Genomic DNA, 13,649 nt, shown 5'->3' on the forward strand with positions numbered 1-13,649 from the left:
ATTTGGTTGTGTTCGTTTTACTGGAAAGAATTACTATGCCTGAGAGTTTCAATTTCAATTGTCCGTCAAAGGAAAAGAATTATGGGGTCATATTGATGGGAGTGATTCAGCTCCTCAAGACAAAGAAAAATATGCTAAATGGGAAGTCCAAGATGTTCGCATCATGTCTTGGATCATAAGTTCTGTTGCTCCTCAATTTATTCTTAATCCGAGGCCTTACAAAACGGCCAAAGATATGTAGAATTACTTGAAAAGGGCTTATAAGCAAGATAATACAGCTAGAAGGTTTCAACTGGAGTATGAGATGACAAATTTCACACATGGGAGTCTTTCTATTGAAGAATTTTTTTTTCTAGTTTTCAAAATATCTGGACTGAATATTCAGATATTGTTTATGCTGATGTTCCTATTGAAGCTCTTGCAGCTGTCCAAGCTGTGCATGAAACCAGCAAGAGGGATCAATTCTTAATGAAGTTGAGACCTGATTTTGAAGCTACACGCTCTAATCTCATGAATCGTGTTCCCATACCTTCACTGGATGTTTGCTTTAATGAGCTTCTTCGTGAGGAACAACGTATTCTTACTCATGCTGCCATGAGCCAGCAATCTAGTGAAAGTGCTCCTGTTCCTATGGCTTATGCAGCACAAGGGAAGCATAAAGGTCGTGATATGAGCACTACGCAGTGCTATAGTTGCAAAGGATATGGACATATTGCAAGCAATTGTTCTCAAAAATTCTGTAATTATTGCAAGAAGTCAGGACACATCATATCCAGTTGCCTCATTCGACCTCCCAAGAAACATGAGAGAGTTGTTCATGCCTCTGTTGGTGCTTCAAGTTCTGCCTCTCCAGATATCTCTCCAAATCAGCCATCTCTCGCTCCTGAAATGGTACAATAAATGACAGTTTCTGCTTTTTCTGCCTTGGGGATTTCAGGTAAGAAAATTACCTCTTCTAAGCCATGGCACTTTAATTCCGGAGCCTCTAATCACATGACAAATAGTATTGTCCCTCTTACAAATGTAAAAGCTTATACCGGACCCCTTGATATTCATACGGCTGATGGCAATGCTCTGCCTATCATGGCTGTTGGTGATATTTCTCCTTTGTTAACTGATGTGTTTGTATCTCCTAGCTTGTCTACTAATCTTATCTCTATTGGTCAATTAGTTGACAACAATTGTAATGTTCATTTTTATCGTGATGGTTGTATTGTTCAGGATCAGGTGTCCAGGTCATTTTTCTTCCAGAAAACCAACATGGGTATGGTTCTTCTCTTGGTTTATGTGGATGACATACTCATTACCGGGACTGATGTTACTCAGATTAACAAACTTCAGAAGCTGTTACATGACTCTTTTCATATGAAAGATCTTGGTCATCTCACCTATTTCTTGAAATTGAAGGTTCATCCTCAACCTAATGGTATTTTCTTGAACCAGCACAAGTATGCCCAAGACCTTATCACCTTGGCTGGTTTGGAGAATGTTAAATCTGTTGATACTCTTTTGGAGGTAAATGTCAAATATAGGAAGGCTGAAGGAGAACTTTTCTCTGATCCGACTCTTTATCGGAAACTTGTTGGGAGTCTTATCTACTTAACTATTACTCGACCAGACATCTCTTATGCGGTTCATATAGTTAGCCAGTTCATGAACTCGCCTCGCCATCTTCATCTCGCTGCCGTCCGTCGCATTATACGCTACTTATATGGGATTTCTACTCGTGGGCTTTTCTTTCCAGCTGATTCACCTCTTCAACTTTTAGCTTATAGTGATGCGGATTGGGCAGGGTGTCCTGATACTCGACGGTCTACTACCGGTTGGTGTATGTTTTTAGGTGGTGCATTAATTTCTTGGAAATGTAAGAAATAAAATTGTGTATCTAAGTCATCCACTGAAGCTGAATATCGCGCCATGCCAGGAGCTTAATCTGAAATTGTGTGGTTACGCAGTCTTTTAACAAAGCTTGGTTTTCCTCTGAATCATCCTACTTCTCTTCATGCTGATAACACAAGTGCTATCCAGATTGCAGCCAATCCAGTTTACCACGAATGTACCAAACATATCGAAGTTGACTGTCACTATATTCGAGAAGCATTTGACCGCCAAGTGATATCTCTTCCTTATATTCCTACTAATCTTCAAGTCGCTGATATATTCACCAAAGCAATGACTAGGCAGCAACATCAATTTCTTGTCGGCAAATTGATGCTCGTCGATTTTCCGGCATCAAGTTGAGGGGGGATGTTAATGGCAGTAATTTATGAATGGAAACACAATAATTTTAGAATGTAAATGCAGTAATTTAGGGATGTAAATGCAGTATTTCAGGGCTGACTAATTGCATGATTTTAGGATCTAAATTAGGATTTGATATGTATATTGATTGTATAGTTATTGCTGTATATTTGACTTCCTTATTGGGCATATTGTAAAGCCTATATAATGAAGAGACTCCTAAGGAGAATATTTCCACAACTCATTGTCTACTTTAACAATATCAAATTCCATTTTTTTTTCAAATTCATATACGGTGTTGATATGTCACTAATTCATTGGTGCAATTTGCTGAGGTGTAAGTCATTTTTAACCAATGAATGAGTGATACGACAGCACCGTGTATGAATTTGATAAAAAAAATGAAAGTTGTATTTTTATGAAAAGTTTTAAAGAACGTGATTAATTTGAAAAAACGTGTAAAGTTGGTTAATTTTTATGACATTAATCCTAAAATTAATATATCATCTTCAATTTTTTAAATAAAAAAATACTAACAATGCAAGATACAAGCAATAAGAGAATCAGAGGAACAAATCTAAACATAAATTTTGCATATAAGAGAATCAGAGGAACAAATCTAAACATAAATTTTGCATATGTCGACCGAACAAGAAGTAAAAGTTTTGTTGGAGCAGATACTTTGATTTGCCTTTATTTTCGATTAATCGGCCACACACTTGACCAGCTTGATCCGATGAAACTTAGTATTTCCGATTATTTTTGTCAAAGGAATTCTTAGAACTTAGATAGATAACCCTTCAAAATCTTAGATTTATAAGAAATTGACTCTAAATTTGAACGATGAGTAGAAATTCTTGAGAGATTTAAGAAAACAAAACCACAAAAAACATAAAATCATAAAAATTTCGTTCAAGAAAATGATAAGATTCATATTTAAAAAAATACATAACAGAGATATTTTATTGAAATAAAAATTAAAACTATAAAATATTCAGTAATTATGGATGGAGAGGAGGTGATTTCCGATTGAAATCAGACAATCACCTTTTTTCACATGTGAAAAGATGAAGAAGAAAAAAAAAATTAGAGAGAAGGAAGAGTAATTTTTTTGAGAAAACTACACATATGGGCTAAATAAGGGCCTTTATTACAAAAATACTAAGGCTGTCAAATTCTTTCATCAATGCTAACTTTTTCTTTACATTTATGAGCTAAAAAAGGTAAAATATTACATCTCCTACATAATTAATCCTAGCCTTACACTTGTCATTTTTTATTCTTTCTCTTTTTCTAACCCTTAATTTTCTCTCTCCATTGTTCTTCTCTCTCTCTTTTTCCTGTAAACTTTTATATTCAAGATCTATGAAATATAGATGAATCTAATTATTATTACAATACAGCTAATAGCGGCGGCGTTTGAAGGGTCGACGGTGGAAGCTCGACGAATGGCGGCGTGGACTCAGAGGTCATTGTGCAGCCAGACGATAGAAGCTCGACGAATAGCGGCGGCGTTTGAAATGTCGGAGGGGCGGCGCGGTGGAAAGGGTTGGCGGAGACAGTGGAGTTGAAGGAGAGGCGTGGGTGGTGGAGCGCTTGTGAAGTGAGTGAGATGTGTGATAGAGATGAAGCTTGAGTGGGGATTTGGCTTTGGTGGGTGAAAAAAGAGTTTGTCAGTAGAAAGCTAAAACAAAAGAAAAGATACTGATGGAGATGACTATTGACTAACCTGCATTATTATAGTGATTGGTTTTTTAAGTTTGTGTATTGGGTTTTGAAAAATAAAGATCAAAACTTTTTGTAGGTTTTTTTGCTGTGTTTGAGAATTTAAGTTGAAGTATGGATTTTGGGTTGTTTTAAATCTGAAAAATTGATTTGTGGATTGTGTTATTCTTTTCCATTACTGTTACAGATATTGCAGGTGTATTTGGGACGTTATCATTATAATTTCAATTTTATCTTTTTCTTTCTTTATTGCTCTGCTTATTTATTTGGTCATTTCATTTTGAGTTATGATTTAGTGGATTGAGTGTGTTATTACTTGTTTAGTGTATAAATCTTGAAGTGGCACTTGAATGTTCTGTAGATTGTGTTTTTTTAGATAGGTATTGAGTTCTAGTGATGAAATTATTGCAATTTGGATCATGAAGGGTAAAAAATTCATAAATTATGTTTATATTGAATGATTTATGCCAATAAGCTATATACTAGGATAATCCGAACCTCACAGAGTAATATCTAAATCAAGCGTTTTCTTTTTCTTGAAGCATGCAGATTCAATTTCTAGGCTTAAATCGTATGAAGCAACAGCAAGTTGGAAAATCACCATTTGATACATTTCCAATACATCTCTAATACATTTTCGATACATTTCAGATATATTAGATAATTTTAAATTTATTATCTAAGAAAAATAGTTACTCGACGTATAGATGAGTTAATTTTTTTTTTTTAATTTTGGATCGAAAAGTGAACTAGATGTAGTAAATTGAAGTTTAATTGAATTAATTAAGTTTTAATTTTTTATTTTTTATTTTTATCAATTTAATTGAATCAACCGATGAATATTTGATACATACAAAAGATATTTGAAAAAAATATTTGATACATCTACGATATATATACGGTACACCTCGAATACATATCCGATACATTTGCAATACATATTTGATACATATTCGTTGTTCGGAACTTTTTTTATTTTATTTTTTTAAGTTTTATTACTAATATTTTTATACATCTCAAAGACTGATTGAAAATTTTATTACATGTATTACATATATATATTTTGTATACATATTTGATATATCTCTGATAAATAATTTATATATATGATAGATATATTTTTAAAATGTATTAAACAGATACATTGTTGATATATAATTTATACATAATATATACATCCTTAATATATGTCTTTTAGATGTATTTGTTAGATACATCTTTCATATAAAATTAAAACATGATACATATATCTTTAATATATATCATTTATGAATATTTTATACAATTTACAGAGCATGTAGCATATTTTTATTTTAATATATGTTATAGATACATTTCAACTACCCGTAAATTATATATTTAATGTGTTAAATATACAACTTAAATACACATTCTATATATATACGATACATCTCTTATACATATCAGAAATAGTTTACACGCATAATGAAAAATTGTTGCAAATAATAAAGAGAAAAATATATTTTAATGCTAATGAAGTGGATAATATGGTTATTAGTTCTTTTTTAATGTGTATATATCATGTATACTAAAAATATTTATATCGAGTAACATATAAAGATGTTATTGATGCGTGAATTTCAATTAAAGTATGTGATATATCTTTAATTTAAAATATACACCTCAAAGACAATAATATATCAAATAATATCAATAATATTTTGATATTATATATACACCTCATAACTTATTATTTTTATGCTTCTATTTATAGTGAATAGTAACATATTAAAATGTTATTGATATTATTTGATACGTGAATTTTAATTAAAGCACGTGATACATATATCTTTTAATTTAAAATATATTATAAATACACCTTAGAGACACATAAACAATACATATTAATAATATATTTATTTATTTATAAATTTATGTTTGTTTTAGAAATATGAAAAAGTAATAATCAGGTGTGTCCTTAATTCATATCTGATACATAACAGATACATAAATGATACATGTTTGAATAGTTTGACGAACTGACGCGTGACTGACGCATGGTTATGACGCGCGTGTCAGACGCATGTCAGACGCGTTTCTGACGCGTTTTTGACCTATTCTGACGCATTTTTGACTTTTTTCCAACCATTCTCTCCTTACAACGTGTCAGCTTCTTGTGGAGTATGTATTTGATGTAATTTTTCAGATTTTGTATGTGCTGGTGTAATTATTTGGCTGATTAAGTAATATTGTCATTTGCTTTCTTTTTTTGTATAGTTTTGTCATCTTCTCAAAATTTTTAAAGAGAGAAAGGGGAGGAGAGGGAAGTTGTGGTGATTAATTATATAAATTTTATTTCACTTCTCTTTTAAGATTAGTTTGTTAACTCTTATTTTCAATTGGGAAAACAATATGTATCTACCCACTTGCAGATTAGTTATAATATTTAAATTGAGTTTCATTAGTTAAATAAGTGGTAATTTTTTAAAATACATGTTTCGGTAACTTATTTACACTTTTATCTGTTAAATTTTGACTTTTTTTTCTGACTTTTTTATTTACGAAAACTATCTTTTTTTTTAATTTCACAAATACCTTTTTCGATTTTCAATTTTGGTTTTCGGTTTTTTTGGTTCGGTCGACTGAACCGACCGATTGCATAACCCTATTTTTCAATTTTTAATCATTTATTCTCTTTTTTATAGGTTTTCTTCTTGAATTTTTTTATAGTGTAACAACAGTGTATATATAGTGTTTTTATAGTGTAAGATTAGTGTATATATAGTGTAATTATGGCGTTTTGTAGTGTTTTTGTGGTCTATACCATGAAAACACTGCAAAATACACCATAAACACTGCAAATGCACCATAGATATACTAAAAAAACGATAAAAATACACTAAAAAAATATAGATATCCCGAAAAACACCAGAAATACACTATAAATACACCAAAAATACACTAAAACGTAAATATATTATAAAATTACTATAAATGCACCATAAATCAATTTGTGCTTTACAAAATCAGTAGAAATAAACAAATCTATAAATAAGATAACAAAATAAATAATTATATGAATAATAGAATAATTTTATAAACAAAAAAATTATAGATATACAATAATTTATTTACAAAATGTTTAAATCATTATAAAAAACCTAAAATATTACACAAATTTAAAATGAGTCGAGAAATCCATAGCGCGAGCGGAGGAGACGAACGAACTAGTGCGAACGGAAAAGACGAACGGCAAAACGACTGGAAACGACGAGAAATTCATCGGAAGTAGACGAACGGAAGCGCGAACGAAAAAGCGAACGGAAAATTAGCCGGAGGAGACAAACTGAAAATCAAACGGAAAAAAAAGAGAACTTTGAAAGAGAAAAATAGAGAAAAAGAGTGCATATATAAAAATTTAACCTAAAATAAGATAAAACTACTATATATAGTGAGTACTTTTGTAAATAAGTTAGAAAAATAGGTAGCATAGAAAATAAGAGAAAGATGACAAAAAATGGTATAAATAAGTTTTAAAAATAGGTATTTGGTGAGAATATCCCGTTAAATACTCTTAAGGTCATTTGATTCGTCAAAAAATAAAAAAAATGTGAATAAGGATGAATGATTTTTATTGTTTGTGTTTGTTTGTTAAAAATTATTAGGAAATGAGATATGATTACTCTTTTAGTAGTAACCACCCATTCCACCTCTCATCCATAGGAATTAACTTTTCTTCATGGAAATTAAAATTTAACTAAATATTTTAATAATATATAATTATTAAAAAAAATACTTTAAATATTTATTTTAAAATAAGAAAAAAATAAAAAATTAGACCTAATAAAATAAACTTATCTTTTGATGTAAGTTTATTTATTTTATAATTGAAAGGTAGTGAATTTTGATGAGTACGGCGCATACAAATTGGACTCATTAAAAAAATGAACTACCGAAATAAAATTCAATCAAAATACACATTTATTTAATTCAACAAATATCACAAGAAACTCCATCAACAATAAATAAGTAAAGATTTAACAAGAAACCATCCAAAACAAAGAGATGAAATAATGCACCTTCAAACACAACCCAATAATTCTTTACAAATCTCATTAATTAATTAAACAATGATAAATGAATGAGTACTCTTTCAATTACTCTTAGCATTTACCAAAAGTAAAAAAAATTCAATATCATTTTGCCATATTTTTCTAATAATAAACACTCAGTCATTGAAATTTGTCCATGAATAATAATAATATAATTCAAATTCCAATTCTACCCTTAAGGACTGTGCTTTCTGCTAGGCAAGACAGTGCCAACTTTGCTTGCATCTTCACTGCTTGAAGAGGAAGGGTTAAGCCCATACTCACTTGTATGACCATATTCACTACTTGCATATTCTTGGCTGTTGTCCATTACCACCTTCCTGAATTTCTTCATGTCTGCACTGTAAGATGTGTTTTCATAGTCAGAACTGCCTGAAGTTGAGCTGATTATTGTACTTTGTCCGGGCTTTACCGGCTCGCTAATTAGATGATCCAACGACATGTCGCCTTCTAATGCTCGAACAATCTGTTTCGTATGCAAATTAGTCATCAACATAAGAAAAATCGATAGTAAATACACAAATAATTTTATGTAAAAGTAGATTACGTCAATTTTATGAGTCATGACAATTATGTTCAAACAACAAATAAAAAAGATGAAGGGTCTAATTAATAAAAATATAAATATTTTTTAGTCCTTCAATTTTTTAATGATAGATCAGTTCATAACTAAAGAACACATAATCTACCTAAATTTAAGAAAATTTGTGTGTTATTGCAAAAAAAATAAAACTAATATTTAATTTATCATGAAAATAACTTAAGATACTATATTTTATAGTATTATTTTTATTGATCAGGCTTTTCATTTTTTTAACACTCTAGATATAATTGATTAAAAATGTGAATTTCCAAGACTAAAATTATTTGAAAATTTAGAAAATAGTTGTTAATTTTTATAATAATTATGGATATATAAATTTAATTTGAGTAGTAAATGTTGAATAAAAGGCTCACATGGCTCATTTTGGCCCGTCTCCTTCCTGAATGCCTAACGGCAGCACCAGCAGACGCGACCATGCGAGCCATTTCAGCATGGTCATAGTTCCCCTCCAAACGTGGATCTGCCAATTCTGAAAAGTTTCCACTCTCTACAGCAGCGGCACATACGGGTCTAGCCTGTTCATGCATAACACAACATTAACTTTAAAAATTAAGGATAATATTTGTTATTTTTAGATCGATTAAATGTAAAATTGCACAAAATAAACAAATTTAGATACTAAAATGATCCAGTTATATGCTTCATTGATCTAAAAATAAAAAGTATTGTTCTTAATTGATATAAAAATAGCGAATATTGTTCATAATTATGTTAAAGGACTAAGTGTGAGTTAATTGATTCAGATGCACAAGTTGATGGACAGCTATTTGCTAACGAATGAATCGCAAAAGTTTAATTAAACTAAAAGCTAGCTAATAGACAAAAACATAAATAAATATTCTTTCATTCTTAGAAATTAATCCTAAACTTTTTAGTTTTAATCATTTTAGTCCAATTTTAAAAGATGAGAGCATTTATAATCTAATTTCAAAAGTTGCTGAATGTGTTACATATTGTATTAAAAAAATAATTTTTAGAAATTATATTTAAGACTATGAAAATAAATAAACTAACCCAATCAACTAAGCTCTCATCCATGTCCCCATTGAGATCAATGGGGCGGCGACCTGTAATTAGTTCTAATAACATTACACCAAATGAGAACACATCAGATTTATCAGTTAGCTTCCCACTTGATGCATACTCAGGAGCCAAGTATCTGCAATTAAATTAAATTAAATTTATATTATTACTGAAACTCAATTTATGAAATGAAAAAAAAATTAAGGTTCAAAATGTAATAAATTAATTCTCACCCAAAAGTTCCCATAACACGAGTTGATACATGAGTATTATTGTCTGTTGACAGCTTAGCTAATCCAAAGTCTGCGACCTGCATGATTGTTTTAGAATTTTTAATTTTTAATTTTTAATTTTTAATCCAAATTAATAAACATTGGTATAATTTTTAAAGGCATGGAATGTCAAGTAATGGAATATTCATAATAATTATACCTTAGCTTCAAAATCTAAATCAAGTAAAATATTTGCAGCTTTTATGTCTCGGTGGATAATGCGAGGATGACCTGCGTTTAAGCATATATATTAAATACGTTACGCAATTATAAAAAATTATATAAAAAAATCAAAATAGTTTTCAATATTTATCAAATTTAATCATAAGTTCTAATTTTACGAAGTATAGCAAGCTTTTAAAGATTTTATTTCAGCTATAATTGGAACCTGTTCCATTAAATTAATTGAATTTAACTTTATTTACACCTCTACCGTTAAATGATTGTATTTTTTAATTCAATTAAATGGATTTAACAAAATACTCAGTAATCCCCACATGAAAAAAAACAGATTCAATTAAATGGATTTAACTATAATTAAAATAGAACAATAAATTAGAATTAGTATTAATAAAATGCAAATATTTGAATTTTCATGGTCAGAATTGAAGACTTACAGTCTTCATGCAAGTAAGCAAGTCCTTTAGCTGATCCCAAGGCAATTTTAATCCTAGTAGGCCAATCCATTGTTGGGCGACCCTTACCTAAAAATATCATTAAAAAAATTAAACATTAAAAAGTAATAGTATTAAAAACAAAATTAAATAGAGTTAATGTCAACATATAACACAACTTTTAGCGTTTTTCGGGATTTAAGTCCAACCTTTAAAACGTCTCAACTAATAGCACAATCTTTCCTTATGTGTCATATATTAGCATAAATGTCTAAAATGATGTTGATTTGGTTGTCCATATAATCAAAAACAGCGTCATTTTAAAAAGTAACAAAGCATAAAATGTATACCGGGTTAAAGAATAAAAAGTTTGGAAAGGTTGGACTAATGGATAAGACGTTTTAAAGGTTGAACTTAAATCGAAAAAAACATTAAAGGTGGTGCTATTTGATGAAATTATTCCAGTTAAATAAATAGGTGAATTTAGAGAAAATTACCATAAAGATGAAATTCAAGGGTAGAATTAGGCAAAAACTCATAAACAAGTAGCCGTTGGCCTCCAGCAATACAATATCCAACAAGAGAAACAAGATGCCGATGATGAACACGGCTAATAATCTCAACCTCAGCTTGAAATTCTCTATCACCTTGTCCACTTCCAGCTTTTAAACTCTTCACTGCAATTTCTTTTCCATTAGGCAATACCCCCTTATGCACGTAACCGAACCCTCCTTGCCCTAATAAATTCGCTTGTGTAAAGTTTCCTGTTGCTGAGGCTAGCTCATCGTAGCTGAAGCTACTCTGGTTGAACCCGAGCGCCACCGATGGGTGAGGCGGTGGCAATGGCGGTCCGTATGGCCCGGAGAAGTTGGAGCTCATGTCGCTGCTCGTCATTACGCCGGGAGGGAGTGGTGGTTGTGGACTTGGAGGATTGGGTTGCTGTGGAGATGATGACCATGCTCCGTAGACACCGGGTGGCGGCGGGAGGTTACCGTTCTTTTGGCTCGCCGGCGATTGCCAATTGTTTGCGGGTGATGGTGAATTGTAATAGTTACCACCTGTAGTTGCAAATCATCACCATTACAAACTTGTTAGGTATTACATGTTCAAAAGACTAAATTGTAGTACAAAATATTAACCTTATATTTTAATTTGATAGTAAAAGTTCAATTAATATTTAATGTAACACCAAAACGCTACACCGGATAATGACTGAAATAATAACATATATAGTATATTTCATCCGGTTTGTCTTTTTAAATTAAAAAATTGATGGATTTGAATTTCTGATATCAAATTAAAACGTACCATAATTGTTCTGTACTAACAAATTTATTCATTAGTTTGTGCAGAGTAAAATGAAAATAAAAATAGAGTTAAAATAATTTGGATTAACATGTAATGAGAAAAAAGAGATATACATAATATACCTTTGGCACCAAGGTTTTGGTCTGCATAATAATCATACTCCAATCTCTTTTTCTTCTTTTTGCTTGTACATAGGTATGCAATGAAACCAAGAAGCAGCAATGCAGCCACTCCAACCCCAACTCCAACTGCAATCGGCACAATATTATTATTTCCACTATTTGATGATCCACCATCATTATTTGAGGGCGTATCTCTTGATCGAGGTGTCAATGATTTTGGCGGCGGCGGCGAGTGACGTGATCGTGGAGGAGGAGGCGGCGGCGGGGGTGGGGGAGGTGAAAACCTATTATTGTTGTCACCATTGTTGTTGTTCGGTGGTGGAGGCGGTGAATTGTTATTATTATTATTAGAGGAAGGCGGTGGGGGTGGAGAATTGGAATTATTATTATTTGGTGGCGGTGATGAAGAATTTGAGTCGCTTGGTGGCGGGGGAGAGCCGTTGTCTACTGGTGGCGGTGGTGAGTCATTACTTGGTGGTGGTGGTGATGTTGATGCTGGTGGAGGTGCTGACGTTGGAGGAGGTGAAGATGGTGGGGGTGATGATGGCGGAGGAGATGCGGGAGGAGGTGTTGAGGATGATGGAGGAGGCGTGTCGGAGGATGTAGAAGGAGGCGTTGGAGAAGGAGGAGAATTTTGTGGCGGGGCGGAAGCCATCGGAGGATCAACTTCCTATCGATATTATCCTTGAACGATTCCGAGCAAACCCCACCACTCCTCCGAATGTTCGCTCTCGAAATTCCTAACAATTAGAAGCACGCATAAAATATGATTAATTTATAGTGCATGTATATCGAAAAATTTCACGATTACTTTGTTCTAAGCTTTTAAAAAACAAAATAATGAATAACATCAACATGCATGCATGCATGCATAAACTTAAATGAATATATAAGTTTAAACTCTCAATGAGAGCCTAATTAATTAAAAAAAATATTTTTAATGCAATTTATTAAAAACATTTCTAATTAAAAGAATTCATTTCTTATTCTACTTTGTGAGAGAGTTAGAAAGAAAAAAAAATACCTATTGGAGAGGGTGCAGAAAAGATTCTCAAAAGGTAAAAAGGAAGAGTCTATCAATGGTAATACAGAAACAATGAACAAGAAAACTTCCTATAAAATTGGAAAACTTCTTGTGTTTGTAGAGGGCTTATTTATTATTTTCTCCTACTTTTATGCTACACCTACCCTTTTGATTAATTTTCCCAAACAATATTATATACCTAGTTTTGTCCTTAAAAATAACACATGTCGATGTTGGATTGGTGGTCAAAGAAAGGTGAACAAGACTATATAGTTGAGTAATTTTTTTTTATTACAAAGTATATGATGAGTTGTATTAGCTAGATAATTATTTATTATTATAGGCTGGATTTCCTATTTTTGGCTTGTAATTGTACATTTAACATTGCTATAATGCTGTGTATTTTTTCAGTTGATTAAGCTCCAACAGGATTATAGGCATGGAAATTTGATTTGTACAATAAAATGGAAATGGGAGTGAATCAGTTTATAGTAGTCAAAGTAAGTTGTGTTTAATGATTGTCTGTTGCCATTTTTAGATTTGTATACAAGATATTTATGTTATAATTTTTAAAAATCTAAAATTGAATAAGAAAAGTTACACAAAAACTAATTAGTTTCTTTGGTACAAAAGTTGTATTTTT

The 13,649-nt window shown here is 31.4% G+C and overlaps 1 protein-coding gene across 1 annotated transcript; it reads right to left on the bottom strand.

The window, feature by feature from the left end:
• Positions 1–7,978: 7,978 nt before the first annotated feature.
• LOC126679930 (putative proline-rich receptor-like protein kinase PERK6) lies at positions 7,979–13,096 on the bottom strand. Its single transcript, XM_050374953.2, has 9 exons — positions 13,007–13,096; positions 11,983–12,722; positions 11,050–11,610; positions 10,556–10,642; positions 10,099–10,169; positions 9,900–9,976; positions 9,658–9,802; positions 8,997–9,158; positions 7,979–8,505 (listed from the first exon to the last, which is right to left on the bottom strand). Exons 2-9 carry the CDS (start codon positions 12,635–12,637, stop codon positions 8,215–8,217), a joined length of 2,049 nt encoding a protein of 682 aa, XP_050230910.1. The 5' UTR covers positions 12,638–12,722; positions 13,007–13,096; the 3' UTR covers positions 7,979–8,214.
• Positions 13,097–13,649: the final 553 nt, after the last annotated feature.

The sequence above is a fragment of the Mercurialis annua genome, linkage group LG5 (assembly GCF_937616625.2).
Source record: "Mercurialis annua linkage group LG5, ddMerAnnu1.2, whole genome shotgun sequence".
NCBI lineage: Eukaryota > Viridiplantae > Streptophyta > Magnoliopsida > Malpighiales > Euphorbiaceae > Mercurialis > Mercurialis annua.